At 54.1% G+C, this 18,049-nt stretch overlaps 1 protein-coding gene across 1 annotated transcript; it reads left to right on the top strand.

Moving 5' to 3' along the window:
* Window positions 1–407: 407 nt before the first annotated feature.
* PDCD5 (programmed cell death 5) lies at window positions 408–12,700 on the top strand. Its single transcript, XM_075326135.1, has 6 exons — window positions 408–556; window positions 5,324–5,364; window positions 6,189–6,250; window positions 6,385–6,476; window positions 6,820–6,891; window positions 12,338–12,700. The coding sequence occupies exons 1-6, from the start codon at window positions 491–493 to the stop codon at window positions 12,383–12,385; spliced, it is 381 nt and encodes a 126-aa protein (XP_075182250.1). The 5' UTR covers window positions 408–490; the 3' UTR covers window positions 12,386–12,700.
* Window positions 12,701–18,049: the final 5,349 nt, after the last annotated feature.

The raw sequence follows: 18,049 nt of genomic DNA, 5'->3' as shown, positions 1-18,049 counted from the left end.
TAACAGAGCGTTATCCACAGATGCCCCATAACAGAGCGTCACCCACAGATCCCCCCATAACAGAGCATCATCCACAGATGCCCCATAACAGAGCGTCATCCACAGATTCCCATAACAGAGCATCATCCATATAGATCCCCCATAACAGCGTCATCCACAGATCCCACATAACAGTGTCAGTTTCTGATGTGTGATACTTTTGGTGCTGGTATAACATGAGCATTTATTACATTTTGATTGTTTCACTCTTATTTTATTTTGTTATTTCCCTCAGGATTTGGCGCAGGAGGCAGACATACTGGTTTCCATAGAAACAGCCTCACATGGATCCCTGATGCTGAATCACTGGGAGCCGGGATCACGGATCGGCTAGTGATGTCTGCTCTGTAGATGAGCGCGCTCCAGCAGCGGATGAGCTCAGGGCGCGGTGACGTCACACGTAGACGGTAACGGACGGAGCAGTGTCGGGTGTCAGCAGGACTGGGCGGCGATGGCGGACCCGGAGCTGGAAGCTATCAGGCAGCAGCGGCTGGCGGAGCTGCAGGGCCGGCAAGGGGTGAGAGGCAGACATGGCTCTGCATGTGGAGCTGCGTACGGCTGTATACGGAGGCTGGGAGCAGTGAGGACGGCAGTGTGTGCACCCCGATCTATCCGCACCCCCCAAACCTGCGGATGTGATGGACACACAGTGTCTGCTCCTCTTCTCTCCCCCCCACGCACACTGTCTGCTCCTCTTCTCCCCTAACACACACACACACTGTCTGCTCCTCTTCTCCTCTCCCCTACTCACACACACACTGTCTGCTCTTCTCCTCTCCCCTACTCACACACACTGTCTGCTCTTCTCCTCTCCCCTACTCACACACACTGTCTGCTCTTCTCCTCTCCCCTACTCACACACACTGTCTGCTCCTCTTCTCCCCTAACACACACACACACTGTCTGCTCCTCTTCTCCTCTCCCCTACTCACACACACTGTCTGCTCCTCTTCTCCTCTCCCCTACTCACACACACTGTCTGCTCCTCTTCTCCTCTCCCCTACTCACACACACTGTCTGCTCCTCTTCTCCTCTCCCCTACTCACACACACTGTCTGCTCCTCTTCTCCTCTCCCCTACTCACACACACTGTCTGCTCCTCTTCTCCTCTCCCCTACCTCACACACACTGTCTGCTCCTCTTCTCCCCCTAACACACACACAACACTGTCTGCTCCTCTTCTCCTCTCCCCTACTCACACACACACACACACACACACACTGTCTGCTCCTCTTCTCCTCTCCCCTACTCACACACACTGTCTGCTCCTCTTCTCCTCTCCCCTACTCACACACACTGTCTGCTCCTCTTCTCCTCTCCCCTACTCACACACACTGTCTGCTCCTCTTCTCCTCTCCCCTACTCACACACACTGGCTGCTCCTCTTCTCCTCTCCCCCCCCCCCCCACACGCTGTCTGCTTCTCTCTCTCCCCCCCCCACACACGCTGTCTGCTTCTCTCTCTCCCCCCCCCACACACGCTGTCTGCTTCTCTCTCCCCCCCACACACGCTGTCTGCTTCTCTCTCCCCCCCCCACACACGCTGTCTGCTTCTCTCTCCCCCCCCCACACACGCTGTCTGCTTCTCTCCCCCCCCCACACACGCTGTCTGCTTCTCTCCCCCCCCCCACACACGCTGTCTGCTTCTCTCTCCCCCCCCCCCACACGCTGTCTGCTTCTCTCTCCCCCCCCCCCCACACACGCTGTCTGCTTCTCTCTCCCCCCCCCACACGCGGTGTCTGATTCTCTCTCCCCCCCCACACACGCTGTCTGCTTCTCTTCCCCCCCCCCCCCACCACACACGCTGTCTGCTTCTCTTCCCCCCCCCCCCCACACACACGCTGTCTGCTTCTCTCCCCCCACACACGCTGTCTGCTTCTCTCCCCCCACACACGCTGTCTGCTTCTCTCCCCCCCCACACACGCTGTCTGCTTCTCTCCCCCCCACACACGCTGTCTGCTTCTCTCCCCCCCACACACGCTGTCTGCTTCTCTCCCCCCCACACACGCTGTCTGCTTCTCTCCCCCCCACACACGCTGTCTGCTTCTCTCCCCCCCCACACACGCTGTCTGCTTCTCTCCCCCCCCACACACGCTGTCTGCTTCTCTCCCCCCCACACACGCTGTCTGCTTCTCTCCCCCCCACACACGCTGTCTGCTTCTCTCCCCCCCACACACGCTGTCTGCTTCTCTCCCCCCCACACACGCTGTCTGCTTCTCTCCCCCCCACACACGCTGTCTGCTTCTCTCCCCCCCACACACGCTGTCTGCTTCTCTCCCCCCCACACACGCTGTCTGCTTCTCTCCCCCCCACACACGCTGTCTGCTTCTCTCCCCCCCACACGCTGTCTGCTTCTCTCTCCCCCCCCCACACGCTGTCTGCTTCTCCTCTCACCCCCCACACACGCTGTCTGCTTCTCTCTCCCCCCCCACACACACGCTGTCTGCTTCTCTCTCCCCCCCCCACACACGCTGTCTGCTTCTCTCTCCCCCCCCCCACACACGCTGTCTGCTTCTCTCTCTCCCCCCCACACACGCTGTCTGCTTCTCTCTCCCCCCCCACACACGCTGTCTGCTTCTCTCTCCCCCCCCACACACGCTGTCTGCTTCTCTCTCCCCCCCCACACACGCTGTCTGCTTCTCTCTCCCCCCCCACACACGCTGTCTGCTTCTCTCTCCCCCCCCACACACGCTGTCTGCTTCTCTCTCCCCCCCCCACACACGCTGTCTGCTTCTCTCTCCCCCCCCACACACGCTGTCTGCTTCTCTCTCCCCCCCCCACACACGCTGTCTGCTTCTCTCTCCCCCCCCACACACGCTGTCTGCTTCTCTCTCCCCCCCCACACACGCTGTCTGCTTCTCTCTCCCCCCCCACACACGCTGTCTGCTTCTCTCTCCCCCCCCACACACGCTGTCTGCTTCTCTCTCCCCCCCCACACACGCTGTCTGCTTCTCTCTCCCCCCCCACACACGCTGTCTGCTTCTCTCTCGCCCCCCCACACACGCTGTCTGCTTCTCTCTCGCCCCCCACACACGCTGTCTGCTTCTCTCTCGCCCCCCACACACGCTGTCTGCTTCTCTCTCGCCCCCCACACACGCTGTCTGCTTCTCTCTCGCCCCCCACACAACGCTGTCTGCTTCTCTCTCGCCCCCCACACACGCTGTCTGCTTCTCTCTCGCCCCCCACACACGCTGTCTGCTTCTCTCTCGCCCCCCACACACGCTGTCTGCTTCTCTCTCGCCCCCCACACACGCTGTCTGCTTCTCTCTCGCCCCCCACACACGCTGTCTGCTTCTCTCTCGCCCCCCACACACGCTGTCTGCTTCTCTCTCGCCCCCCACACGCTGTCTGCTTCTCTCTCGCCCCCCACACACGCTGTCTGCTTCTCTCTCGCCCCCCACACACGCTGTCTGCTTCTCTCTCGCCCCCCACACACGCTGTCTGCTTCTCTCTCGCCCCCCACACACGCTGTCTGCTTCTCTCTCGCCCCCCACACACGCTGTCTGCTTCTCTCTCGCCCCCCACACACGCTGTCTGCTTCTCTCTCGCCCCCCACACACGCTGTCTGCTTCTCTCTCGCCCCCCACACACGCTGTCTGCTTCTCTCTCGCCCCCCACACACGCTGTCTGCTTCTCTCTCGCCCCCCACACACGCTGTCTGCTTCTCTCTCGCCCCCCCACACACGCTGTCTGCTTCTCTCTCGCCCCCCCACACACGCTGTCTGCTTCTCTCTCGCCCCCCCACACGCTGTCTGCTTCTCTCTCGCCCCCCACACACGCTGTCTGCTTCTCTCTCGCCCCCCACACCACGCTGTCTGCTTCTCTCTCGCCCCCCACACACGCTGTCTGCTTCTCTCTCGCCCCCCACACACGCTGTCTGCTTCTCTCTCGCCCCCCACACACGCTGTCTGCTTCTTTCTCGCCCCCCACACACGCTGTCTGCTTCTCTCTCGCCCCCCACACATCGCTGTCTGCTTCTCTCTCGCCCCCCACACACGCTGTCTGCTTCTCTCTCGCCCCCCACACACGCTGTCTGCTTCTCTCTCGCCCCCCACACACGCTGTCTGCTTCTCTCTCGCCCCCCACACACGCTGTCTGCTTCTCTCTCGCCCCCCCACACACGCTGTCTGCTTCTCTCGCCCCCCACACACGCTGTCTGCTTCTCTCGCCCCCCACACACGCTGTCTGCTTCTCTCTCCCCCCCCCACACACGCTGTCTGCTTCTCTCTCCCCCCCCCACACACGCTGTCTGCTTCTCTCTCCCCCCCCACACACGCTGTCTGCTTCTCTCTCCCCCCCCCACACACGCTGTCTGCTTCTCTCTCCCCCCCCCCACACACGCTGTCTGCTTCTCTCTCCCCCCCCCCACACACGCTGTCTGCTTCTCTCTCCCCCCCCCCACACACGCTGTCTGCTTCTCTCTCCCCCCCCCACACACGCTGTCTGCTTCTCTCCCCCCCCCACACACGCTGTCTGCTTCTCTCCTCCCCCCCCCCCACACACGCTGTCTGCTTCTCCTCCCCCCCCACACACACGCTGTCTGCTTCTCTCCCCCCCCCCCCACACACGCTGTCTGCTTCTCTCTCCCCCCCCACACGCTGTCTGCTTCTCTCTCCCCCCCCCCCACACGCTGTCTGCTTCTCTCTCCCCCCCCCACACGCTGTCTGCTTCTCTCTCCCCCCCCCCCCACACGCTGTCTGCTTCTCTCTCCCCCCCCACACACGCTGTCTGCTTCTCTCTCCCCCCCCCCCCACACACGCTGTCTGCTTCTCTCTCCCCCCACACACGCTGTCTGCTTCTCTCTCCCCCCACACACGCTGTCTGCTTCTCTCTCCCCCCCCCACAAACGCTGTCTGCTTCTCTCTCCCCCCCCACAAACGCTGTCTGCTTCTCTCTCCCCCCCCCCACACACGCTGTCTGCTTCTCTCTCTCGCCCCCCACACACGCTGTCTGCTTCTCTCTCTCGCCCCCCCCACACACGCTGTCTGCTTCTCTCTCTCGCCCCCCACACACGCTGTCTGCTTCTCTCTCTCGCCCCCCACACACGCTGTCTGCTTCTCTCTCCCCCCCACACACGCTGTCTGCTTCTCTCCCCCCCACACACGCTGTCTGCTTCGCTTCTCTCCCCCCCCCACACACGCTGTCTGCTTCGCTTCTCTCTCCCCCCCCACACACACTGCTCCCCCTCCTCTTCTACAAAGTCTGCCTCTCCACTTTTTACCACTCCGTCCCTTTTCTCTTGTTGAGGATTTTGTCCTCGTTCTGACTCTTCTTTCTTTCCTCAGGATGGGGGGGGTGAGCAGGCGCAGCAAGAGGCCAAGCAAAGGTAACATGGCACGCGGGAAAAGGGGGGACTACAACTCTCATCAGTCCTTGGTGACTCCCCAAGCGATCAGTAACAGTTTTTTTTTTTTTTTTCCGTTCTATAAACATGTTTCTTTCCATAAGGCCGCCATGTCCTATGTCCTGGGTGGTCCACTTTTTGGCACCAGACACGATTGCTTGTTCTCATGGGAAAAGATGGGGCTGAGAGCGGCTTCTTCCTCTGTTACCGGTGAGGCCAGGGGTCAGCAGACAGGACCCCACAGCGGGGGTGGTGAGAGGACGCGGATTGTTGTCGCCCTTGGATCTGGGACCACATTATTAATAATAATTATTAATATAATATTATTGTTAATAATGTTATATTATTTATCATTATTATAGTAATAATAATATATTTTATTATTAATACTTTATTATTATTATTATTATATTAATAATTATTAATATAATAATAAAATATATTAACAATATTCTAATAATTATTATTGTTAATAATAATATATTATCATTATTATATTAATAATTAATATATATTTTATTATTAATAATACAAAATATTAATTAATATAATGATTAATATATGATTGTTATTATTAACAATAATATTATATTGTTGTGGCCCTTGGATCTGGGACCACATTAATCTGATGATCCTTTTGACCAGTGCGGCCTCGTTATTGAGGTGTACCCCCGTTAACCACCTCACTGCCACAGTCGGTGCTCGTCCACAGCCTTAAGGGACAGGCGGGAGGGTGACTGTAACCTGCGCCTCGCCGGGAGAGTATTGCTAGTCCATGTCCCTAAATATTGCTGCTCTCGTTACAGGGAGGACGAAATGAGGAATAGCATCTTATCTCAGGTTCTGAGCCAGGCGGCCCGGGCGAGATGTGAGTGCCACCAACATGTGCCGAAACTAAGCAGTAGCCACACCCCTTTGGCTAATTTGGGGAGTAAGAGGGGGAGGTTAAAACGTGTGGGGGGGGTAGAGATTATTTTAATCTATATCCATTGTCTCATGCAGTGAATAACCTGGCGCTGGTGAAGCCCGACAAAGCCAAAGCCGTGGAAAATTACCTTATACAGATGGCAAGATTTGGCCAACTAGGTGGCAAGGCGAGTGTCTTCTGATTCTTTACGGCACTACAACCCCCAATCTACACACGCGCATCTCGGAGATGTAGTCCGCAAGTGACAAATAGTCTAGAAGCTCCGGAATATGTTATTTTGACTGTTTTTGATCACGTGGAAACCATCAGCAAGCAGGTTAGCTGCTGCTAAGATATTCTGCGACGAATATTGATATATATGCAAATTACTTTCATTAGAAAACCTTCTCGGCAGCTTGCTGATGGTTTCCAGGTGGCAGACAAATCATTTTTGCACGTCAGACGTTTTGGGGGGTGTTCATGTGCAAAGTAATGGCCGCCAGGTAACTCGTCCCTGTCCCTCTCTGCAGCTTTCTGAGCAAGGACTAATAGAAATCTTGGAGAAAGTCAGTCAGCAGACGGAAAAGAAGATGACGGTGAAGGTAAGGGGGTTTTTTGTATCTTTTTTTGTAAAATCTATATATTTGCGGTGGCGTGCAAAAGTTTGGACACTCCTGATCAAAAATACTTATTGTGAACAGTTAAGTTAAAGATTAAATGATCTCTAAAAGGCAAAGTTACAGATGACACACTGACTTTGTATTTTATGCACAAAAAAATAAAAAAAAAAAGAGAATGTGCTGATGCAAAAGTTTGAGCACCCTGCATGGTTAGTACCCAGTTGCACCCCCTTTGGTAAGTATCACAGTTTGTAAACAATATTTGCAGCAGCCAAGAGTTTTCCAGTTCTTGTTTGAGGGATTTTCAGCCATTGTTCCTTGGAGACGTCTTCCCGTCCTGGCGGGGCTCGCCGCCTCGCCTTCCCGCCCTGGCGGGGCTCGCCGCCTCGCCTTCCCGCCCTGGCGGGGCTCGCCGCCTCGTCTTCCCGCCCTGGCGGGGCTCGCCGCCTCGTCTTCCCGCCCTGGCGGGGCTCGCCGCCTCGTCTTCCCGCCCTGGCGGGGCTCGCCGCCTCGTCTTCCCGCCCCGGCGGGGCTCGCCTTCCCGCCCAGGCGAGACTCGCTGGGGCTCGCCTTCCCGCCCTGGCGGGGCTCGCCTTCCCGCCCTGGCGAGGCTCGCCGGGGTTCGCCTTCCCGCTCAGGCGACGCTTGCCGCCTCGTCTGTGAGGAACATTGTAAAACCTTCAGCTTCAACCTTTTTGAGGTCGTCTATTGTGAATTTTAAAGGTTTAGGATCATTATCCATTTGTAGAAGCCATCCTCTTTTCCACTTCAGCTTTTTTTTTTTTTTTTTACAGATAGTGTTATTATTGCATCAAAATTTGTTGAAATTTCATTGATTCTCTTCTTCCCTCTACCTGTGAAATGTTCCCTGTGCCATTGGCTGCAACACAACCCCGCAGCATGAGTAATCCACCCCCATGCTTAATGGTTGGCGAGATATTCTCTACCCCTTTTTTTTTTTTTTCTTCCCACACATGCCTTTTGATCATTGTTGGACTGAGTTCTATCCTATCCTCTTCAGTCTACCCACCACCCCCATCCCCCGCTCTCGTGTGCTCACCTTGGGCCTCCACTCCTCAGCTCAGAGCACAGAATACAGCAGAGTGCGGTATAAACAGACATGCGTTCAACAGAGCATTGCTGGATCGGGGCGTGCACAGCGCTATGTGGGGAGCACTATGCAGGTGTTCTTGGTGACACTTTAAACATTTGCGGTCAGCAACAAAAGGGCTCTGCACTGTGTCCCTAACCTTCATCCTCCCTTATCCTGTTGGAAACACCCAGATTGGGAGGTGACATCACACATGAGCAGACTCCGCCCACTTTTACTGCAGCTGTAATGTGAGCTAGTCCTACAGTAGCTCTGCAGCAGGATTTCAGCAGCTGCTCCCTCTAGTGTTTAAGAGTGGAAAATATCAAACTTGTATGTATGTATGTATGTATGTATGTATGTGTGTTTTGCTCAATTAAAAATGTATTTAACCCCTTCACGACCATGGACGGAAAGATCCGTCATGGTGCCCTGGGCCTTAACGACCAAGGACGGATCTTTCCGTCATGGCGTAATCGCGGCACCGGAGCCTCCGGTGACTGCGAAAAGTTAGGATAAACCGCAGATTCGGGGAGGAGGGGACCTGTACCTGACCTCAGGAGGGGTGGTGCCTCCTCCCCGGACCTACGGAGGCTGTGATTGGCTGACGAATGTCGCACAACCAATCACAGCCACTGTAATGTTCCAGCCACTTAAAGTGACTGAAACATTGAAATCCAGCCCTGGCCAGTGCAGCTATAGCACTGGCCATTGGCTGGAGCTGGGTGACCTCACTGGATCACCCTCCCCCAGCTCCAGTAACTCTGATTGGAGAGATCGGCCTTGTGACCGATTTCTCCAATCACAGTGGACCTGTTGCCGGTGACCGCCCCCGTCATCGTCCCTGCAGCACGCCAGCACAGTGAGTGTACACAGTGCAATGGCAGGGCGACAAGCTCCGGTCCCATGCTGTTATGAGACCGGAGCATGGGACCCGGAAGTTGCCGCGCTGCCGTTGCACTGTATGAAACCGGCCTCCCGATCCGCCGCCGCGATCTGCCACCCGTACCCCCACCCCTCGTATCTGCTGCCCGCACACTCACCCCCACACCTCCCGATCCGCCGCTGCTGCCCTCTGCCGCGATCTGCCACCCGCACCCCCACCCCTCGTATCTGCTGCCCGCACACTCACCCCCCCCACACCTCCCGATCCGCTGCTGCCCTCCGCCGCGATCTGCCGCCCGCACCCCCACCCCTCATATTTGCTGCCCGCACCCTCACCCCCACACCTCCCGATCCGCTGCTGCCCTCCGCCGCGATCTGCCACCCGCACCCCCACCCCTCGTATCTGCTGCCCGCACACTCACCCCCACACCTCCCGATCCGCCGCTGCCCTCCGCCGCGATCTGCCACCCCCACCCCTCGTATCTGCTGCCCGCACCCTCACCCCCACACCTCCCGATCCGCTGCCCTCCATCTGCCACAGTGCCACCGGTCCCCCCGATCTGCTGCCCGGCCCCTTTCCCTCGTGATCGGCTGCTCGTCCCCTGTCACCGCCGTGATGTGCGCTCCCTCCCCTGTCACCGCCGTGATGTGCGCTCCCTCCCCTGTCACCGCCGTGATGTGCGCCCCCTCCCCTGTCACCGCCGTGATGTGCGCCCCCTCCCCTGTCACCGCCGTGATGTGCGCCCCCTCCCCTGTCACCGCCGTGATGTGCGCCCCCTCCCCTGTCACCGCCGTGATGTGCGCCCCCTCCCCTGTCACCGCCGTGATGTGCGCCCCCTCCCCTGTCACCGCCGTGATGTGCGCCCCCTCCCCTGTCACCGCCGTGATGTGCGCCCCCTCCCCTGTCACCGCCGTGATGTGCGCCCCCTCCCCTGTCACCGCCGTGATGTGCGCCCCCTCCCCTGTCACCGCCGTGATGTGCGCCCCCTCCCCTGTCACCGCCGTGATGTGCGCCCCCTCCCCTGTCACCGCCGTGATGTGCGCCCCCTCCCCTGTCACCGCCGTGATGTGCGCCCCCTCCCCTGTCACCGCCGTGATGTGCGCCCCCTCCCCTGTCACCGCCGTGATGTGCGCCCCCTCCCCTGTCACCGCCGTGATGTGCGCCCCCTCCCCTGTCACCGCCGTGATGTGCGCTCCCTCCCCTGTCACCGCCGTGATGTGCGCTCCCTCCCCTGTCACCGCCGTGATGTGCGCTCCCTCCCCTGTCACCGCCGTGATGTGCGCTCCCTCCCCCTGTCACCGCCGTGATGTGCGCTCCCTCCCCCTGTCACCCCCGTGATGTGCGCTCCCTCCCCCTGTCACCCCCGTGATGTGCGCTCCCTCCCCCTGTCACCCCCGTGATGTGCGCTCCCTCCCCCTGTCACCCCCGTGATGTGCGCTCCCTCCCCCTGTCACCCCCGTGATGTGCGCTCCCTCCCCTGTCACCCCCGTGATGTGCGCTCCCTCCCCTGTCACCCCCGTGATGTGCGCTCCCTCCCCTGTCACCCCCGTGATGTGCGCTCCCTCCCCTGTCACCCCCGTGATGTGCGCTCCCTCCCCTGTCACCCCCGTGATGTGCGCTCCCTCCCCTGTCACCCCCGTGATGTGCGCTCCCTCCCCTGTCACCCCCGTGATGTGCGCTCCCTCACCTCTCACCCCCGTGATGTGCGCTCCCTCACCTCTCACCCCCGTGATGTGCGCTCCCTCACCTCTCACCCCCGTGATGTGCGCTCCCTCACCTCTCACCCCCGTGATGTGCGCTCCCTCACCTCTCACCCCCGTGATGTGCGCTCCCTCACCTCTCACCCCCGTGATCTGCTGTCCGCTCTCCCTCACCTCTCACCCCCGTGATCTGCTGTCCGCTCTCCCTCACCTCTCACCCCCGTGATCTGCTGTCCGCTCTCCCTCACCTCTCACCCCCGTGATCTGTGCTCTGCTCACCTGTCTCCTCCGTGATCTGCGCTGCGCTCCCTCCCCCCACCTCTCACCCTCCCCGATCTGCTGCCTCCATCATCTCCTGTGATCCAGCTGCCTAGATCCATCCTGTAGGGTAACAATCCCCAATCTCACCTCCCACTCCCCATCCCCCCTACCCCCATCCTCTGCCGCTCCTGCATCCACTGCGCCCTCTCCCATCCGCCCCCACCCTATCCCAGCCGCCGTCTCACAATCACAGATGCTCCCTTTATATGCCGCTGCCGCCGCCCTATCTGCGGGGGAGCTCCACTGTTTCGGCACCTCAGGGGCTCTCCAAACGCAACATGGTGCGGCTAACGATTCCAGCTAATTTTCTGTTCAAAAAAGTCAAATGGCGCTCCTTCCCTTCCGAGTCCTGCCGTGCGCCCAAACAGTGGTTTTTCGCCACATATGAGGTATCTGCGTGTTCAGTAGAAATTGCCCAACAAATTTTGGGGGTTCATTTAATCCTGCTACCCTTGTGAATATGCAAAATTTGAGGCTAAATTAACATTTTTGTTGCAAAAAGTAAAATGTTCATTTTTTTCCTTCCACATTGCTTTAGTTACTGTGAAGCACCTGAAGGGTTAATAACCTTCTTGAATGTGGTTTTGAGTAGCCTGAGGGGTGCCGTTTTTGGAATGGTGTCACTTTTGGGTGTTTTGTGTCATGTAGACCTTTCAAAATCGCTTCAAATGTGATGTGGTCCCTAAAAAAAGTGGCTTTGTAAATTTTGTTGTAAAAATGAGAAATTGCTCAAACTTCCTTAAATTTTTTTTTTTTTTTCCCCAAAATTGTTCTGATGTAAACTAGACATGTGGGAAATGTTATTTATTAATTATTTTGTGTCATATGTCTCGTTGGTTTTAGAGCATTAAAATTCAAAGTTTGAAAATTACAAAATTTTCGTTTTTTTCACAAAGAAATGCAAAAAATATCGGCCTAAATTTACCACTAACATGAAGCCCAATATTTCACGAAAAAACAATCTCAGAATCACCGGGATCCGCTGAAGCGTTCCAGAGTTATAACCTCATAAAGTGACACTGGTCAGAATTGCAAAAAATGGCCTGGTCTTTAGGGTCAAAATAGGCTTGGGGCTGAAGGGGTTAAACAAAATACTTTTTTTTTTCATGTAATTTTATATTTTTGACGATTCCTTCCCTTTAACTATTTGAAATAATGATCTTATTTGCCAGGGGGTGCCCAAACTTTTGCATGCCACTGTAGTGTAGGGCGGTGGGTTTGATGGTAGGAACGGTCCATGCTCACAGATGTGATGTTGACTTTTTAGTTGGTCACTAGTGCGTATGTAAAATGGTCAGCGGTTCATTCTCCCAATACATCTTTAAAGTCTCTAAACACTCAATGGGGGTCTCCCGCCGCCCCCTCCCTGCCCTCGGGGTGATGTCGGCCCCGCTGCTCCATCATTTACACGGCCTCTTCTCTTTCTTGCAGTTTAACCGAAGGAAAGTGATGGACTCTGACGAGGAGGATGACGACTGAGGCGAGGAGGTCTGCGCACCGACGCCGCACCCAGAGCACTCGCTTTACACTGAGCGGAAGGACACACAATGCGGTTTTTCTTTAATGCAGCAGCCGTGTTCATTCCCAGTTGCTGTGAGGACGCACCACGCTCCATTATTACAGCAGCCCCCGAGGTTACACCCCCACCCCCTTTTAAAATTCATAAATTATTTGGACTTTTCAATAATCTTTAAACTTTTTGTACCATAGGGGGTGGATGTGACAACACTATGTAACCGTCGTGTCATTGTTTACTCCTGATACATAAAAAATAAAATTCTTTTGTGCTGTAAATCTAAGGTGGAGTGTTACTTTAAGAATGTCGAACTTCACCCCTTTTTTCCCTTTCGCCCATGACCGCACCACCTGAGAGCTCCGCCCACATCAGGACAGGAAACCCACTGATAAAAAGGCGGTACCTCTCCTCCACATCAGTTTGGTTTCCTGTCCTGATGGGACAACCCACGGATTCTCCCAGGTCTGACCCGGTGTGGAAGTTTGGTTTCTTACCAAAATCCGGCATTCGGGCCTGGATGCACCTCCCCAGGGCTTCGGCTGTCTGCGGTGGTGGGGCGCGAGCTCGGCTCTGCATCGCCCCAGGCTATGTGATTCTCACACGGAGCACGTGAGACGGAATGCCGGGGTGAAGAGGAAGTGACGCGGCACCCGGATGTTCATCACCTGTGCATGCGCAAGGTGTTCCATGATGGCGGCGCCCAGTGAACGGATTTCGGGCGGGAAATTTGAACGAGGGAGGTATGAGGAGTCCCCTTCGCTGCATTCTGGTGAGTATGACTTCTCCCCTATTCAGGATGGAAGACAACTCTCCTCCAGAGCAGGATGTGCTGGACCAGCATACAGATTCCCAGGGCAGCGAGGGGAGCGCTCCTCCGGCAGGGCTAGTCCCTCCAGTCCGGCAAGTCGACATTCCAGGGGGTCTGAGAAATCCAAATCTGGAAGTCATAAACTGCCTCCGAAACCGGTACCAGATCCGCCATCTTGGGGGGGGCGAGTGTCTGCTGCAGCATTTCATTGTTTAAAAGTCCCCCCCTATGTTCCCTTCTTTCATCAGGAGGTACCTCTAAGAGGAATCATAGGAATTGTGGGGTTTAGAAGGACAGTCTATCCTCAGATTACCAAGAAGGGCCTTGTCCCACCTGTCTCAGAGAGTTCTTCTGTTTTATTTAGATCATAATGTTGAAATTACATACAATATGAAACAACGTGACCAAATCCTGACATGTTTCGGACCCTAGAACAGGGTCCTTATTCTTAGGTAACATGGACAAATATGTATGCTGGATTTATAAGAGGAAACATGAACTTGTCTCAGTGAATCAGTGTCCAAGTGAGAACATCTGTTGTAGACAAGACAAGACAGAGAGCAAAAAAAAAAGAGGCTGCTGGGTGTTGTGGTGCGCCTGTAACCCTGGCTATATTGGGAGGCTTGGACTGTTGTATCACTTGTGATTCTCAGTTCTGGTCCAGGTTGTGCTATGTGGATCAGGTGGTTACTGTCTTCTGATGACAGGATGGGGAGGTGCCTGGTCAAAAAAATCACAAAGCAAATCAAAGCACTGTTAAAAAAAAAACAAAAAAACCCAAAACACATAATGTTACCACAAAAAGCTTTAATATACCATTTTGACACTCTAGGTGTGATCAAAGATACATAGTTTATAATTATATCATTCCAGATGTTGTAAAGTGTAAATAAGCGAATCCCTCAGTACCAGAAAAGACTGCTTCTATTGTTCTCTGTTGTCAACCTTTATACACAACTGTTACTGGTAGAGAGGCTGCAACTATTATCCCTTGTTGTCAATCTTACAAGTCATAGAATAACTGTTATAATGTGGGAGAACTTCTGCTTTTATTCTCTGTTGTCAGCTATTACTAACCAAGAAAAGGCTGTTATAATATGGGGGAACCACATCCATGATTCTCTATTGTCAACCTTAACAGGCTAGGTAAGAAACTATTGTAATATGGAAACTAACGTCTATTGTTCTCTGTTTTCAGTCATACAAGCTGGGGGAAAAAAAGGGGTAATTTTAGTAGAAGGAAACTGCATCTCTTAGACTAAGTTCACACACTGTGTTTTTTGGCCACCAAAAACGCACCCGCATAAAAAAAACGCGGCAAAAACGCATGCGTTTCTACCGCGTTTTGGTGCGTTTTTGGCTGCGTTTTTGATCTCTGCGTTCTAATGCATTGCATATGGGGAAAACGCAGAAAAACGCAGGAAAGAATTGACGTCCATTTTTTTTTTTTTTTTTTTTTTTTTTTTTTTTTAAAGCTCAAACGCAGCTTAAAAAAAACAGTTGTGTGCGGACAGCAAAATTGATAACTCATAGACTTTGCTGGGGAAGCAAAGTCATGCAGTTTTGAGGCCAAAAACGCACCTGAAAAATGCTGCGAAAAACGCACTGTGCGCACATAGCCTTACTCTTTGGTTTTGGCTTATGTATGGAAGCACCAAGCCTCAAGGCTGAGTTGAGAGATATGAGCCGTGCTGAAGTCAGGGAAACACAAACAATCCACTAGGAAAGATTGGGGAACTTCAGATAAATCAGGCGGCCCTGAACGGGGTTCCAGAAAATTGTCACCTGCCTCAGCTTCCTCATCCTTGCACTCCTCATCTTCCTCAGACGTAGACGGCAGACTATGCTTCCCATCTTCTGAGGTGACACCCTAGTGGAAGCTGTCCACTCCACTATGGGGCTGGTGGATGATAAAGATCCTGAATCCACACATTACCTCATGTTGGAGGCCTGGAATGCAGGTCCGTGGTACCTGGAAGGCTGCAGCAGGAGCTCTTCGCCCGGCAGTGGCAGGTACATGTGTAACAAGGTCCATAATGGTCTGGGTCCAACAATTAGAAGACTAACTTAAGGGTACCGTGTCTAGTAAGGACATTATTTCCTCATTTCCACGTATACAGGGGGCAGCAGACTTCCATCGACTCACTCCAATTATCTGCAAAGGTAGCAGCTCTTTCCAATTCAGCCAGAAGGGCCCTCTAGTTGAAATGCTGGAAGGGAGACGTACAGTCCAGGAACAGACTATGCGGGATTCCTTGTGAAGGAGACTTTTTGTTTGGATCACAACTGGATGACCTTCTGTCCAAAGCGGCAAACAATAAACAAGGATTTCCAGATGTAAGAACTCCATTCCCTCGTAGCCGTCCGTTTCGGAGGAAGCAATTTTCCATAAGGCGCCTCCCAGAGACCAGAACTCCTGGAAGGATAGACGGAAGAGGTCCTCAGGATTATGTTTGATCCATCATCCTCTACCAAGCCACGAGGCCTTCAATGACTCCACCATCCCAGTGGGGGGAGGCTCTCCCTCTTCCTTGAGACTGTTTCCTCCAGCCCGTGGATTCTACAGATGATTGCAAAAAGGCTGTCATTACAACTGAAGTCACCCCCCTCGGGGGTATTTTATTGTAACATCTATATGACAGGGAGAGAAAAGAATAGTGATCTCCATCCTAGAGCACTTAGGGTGGATCATAAATCAGGAAAAATCTAGAACACAAACCTCAACAGTGTCGGTCTTTCTTGGGGCTGATCCTGGATTCAGTCGTTTAGAAGTCTTTTCTCCCGGAGGAGCAGATACTGAAGTCAATCCCTGGTCACCTTGGCGATTGAAAAAACAGTCATGACCCTCAGACAGGCTATGTCTCTTGTGGGGACCCTCACATCCTGCATCCCCACGGTTCCTTGGGCTCAGATATGAGATCCCTTCAGATGGAGGTCCTGGTCTGACAGCAACAGTCAGGAGGCTTCTTAGATATGAGACTCCACTTGGATCCAAAGGTGTTGCTTTCTCTGTCCTGGTGGCAGGACTTAACTCTATTGTCCGCAGGGGTGTCCCAACATCACGGATATCATCCCAATAGATGCAGGTCACTTAGACTAGGGAGCTTACCTGAGAACTCACCTGTTACAAGGACTATGGGACGATCATGTGAGGACTCAGTCCTCAAACTTCAGTGAACTAACTGCAATAAAATCAGCGAGGGATCATCCCACGACAATAGATGCAATGCCGATCCCTTGGTCACAGGGTCTTCTATATGCCTTTCCACCCCTGGTTCTTCTTCCGGTGGTGTTCGGGAAGAAGAGGCCCTCATAGCTCACTTCTGGCCAAAAAGAGCCTGGTTCTGTTGGCTCCAAAGACTGGCAATATCAGACCCTTGGATACTGCCGGACAGGACAGACCAACTAGTCCAGGGACCAATGTGCCAACCCATGGTTCCTACCCTCCACTTGACAGCGTGGCATTTGAAAGGCGGCTGCTCCTAGCACAGGGATTCTCCTGAGAATTTAGTAAAACTCTCCTTTAAAAGTAGGAAGCCGGTCGCAACTGGTATTTAGGGAAGGGTCTGGTGAAAAATCCAGCAAGTTTCCTGGGCACAGATCGGGGGTCCCACTCTCTTCCCGGCCATCCTGGATATCCTTCAGTAAGGGTTGGATTGAACTTATCCACTAGCACCTTGAAGGTACAAGTTTTGGCCCTAGGAGCCCTCTATAAACATAACCTCAGAGAATAGATGGATTAGCAGGGTCATTAAATCCTGTGCTAGAGCGACTCCTGTCCCTTCTCCTCGCATGCCTCCCTGGGATTAAATCTTGTCCTTGATGCCCTTATAGACACCCCATTGAGCCCCTTTCAGATGTTCCCTCAAAGACCCTGAAGGTGGTACTACTCATTGCTTGACGTCCGCTAGACGGGTGGGTGACCTACAGGCGCTCTCCATTGTCCATCCATGTACCCAAATTTTGGTCGATAAGGTGGTATTGCGTACAGATCCCTCATAGCCTAAAGTGGTCAAGCCCTTCACAGGTCCCAGGAATTCATACTGCCTTCCATTGTGACCCTCCTTCCAATGACAAAGTGGACAGGCTCCATAGCTTAGATGTAAGACTTGCCCTTATAACCTACTTAGATAGGACCAGGGAATTGCGAGAATCTCTGGCCCTGTTTTTGTTATTTTACAGCCCCCGGACTTTCCCTAGAACGTATCTACAAGCACCTTGGCTAGGTGGGCCCGGGATGCGATGTCGCTGACCTAATCAGCTAAGGGGGTGCTAGTTCCCCTGCAGATTAGGGCCTTTCCACTGGGTCACTTTCTACTACTTGGGCTGAGCGGGCAGAGGTGTCTATTGATCATATATGCAGGGCCGCCACTTGGTCCTCTTCCTCTACCTTTTTCTGTCACTATAGACTTGACTTGTCCTCCACGGCCAACCCCTCTTGGTAGACGGGTATTACAGGTGGTGGTCCCTCGAATCTATCAGCTGGTGCTGTCATGGGCGAAAGGGAAAAATCTTAATTACTTACCGGTAATGGGATTTTCAGAAGCCCATGACAGCACCCTTAGTCCCCCCCCCCCCCCCCCTATTCACTGGTTAGGGGCACCCTTCGGGGAGTGTTAGAGTTAATGGTGTATTCCTCTGGTGGTGGTGTGATTTAACATTTGTTTGTGTTTTGCTGGTCCTCTCTGGCTCTGTAAACCTACTGATGTGGAGGAGAGGTACCGCCTTTTTATCAGTGAGTTTCCTGTCCTGATGTGGGCGGAACCTCTCAGGTGGTGGTGTCATGGGCTTCTGAAAATCCCATTACCGGTAAGTAATT

The sequence above is a fragment of the Anomaloglossus baeobatrachus genome, chromosome 10 (assembly GCF_048569485.1).
Source record: "Anomaloglossus baeobatrachus isolate aAnoBae1 chromosome 10, aAnoBae1.hap1, whole genome shotgun sequence".
Lineage (NCBI taxonomy): Eukaryota > Metazoa > Chordata > Amphibia > Anura > Aromobatidae > Anomaloglossus > Anomaloglossus baeobatrachus.
The sequence above is the reverse complement of the archived record's forward strand: the minus strand, read 5'-3'. Positions and strand labels throughout refer to the sequence as shown.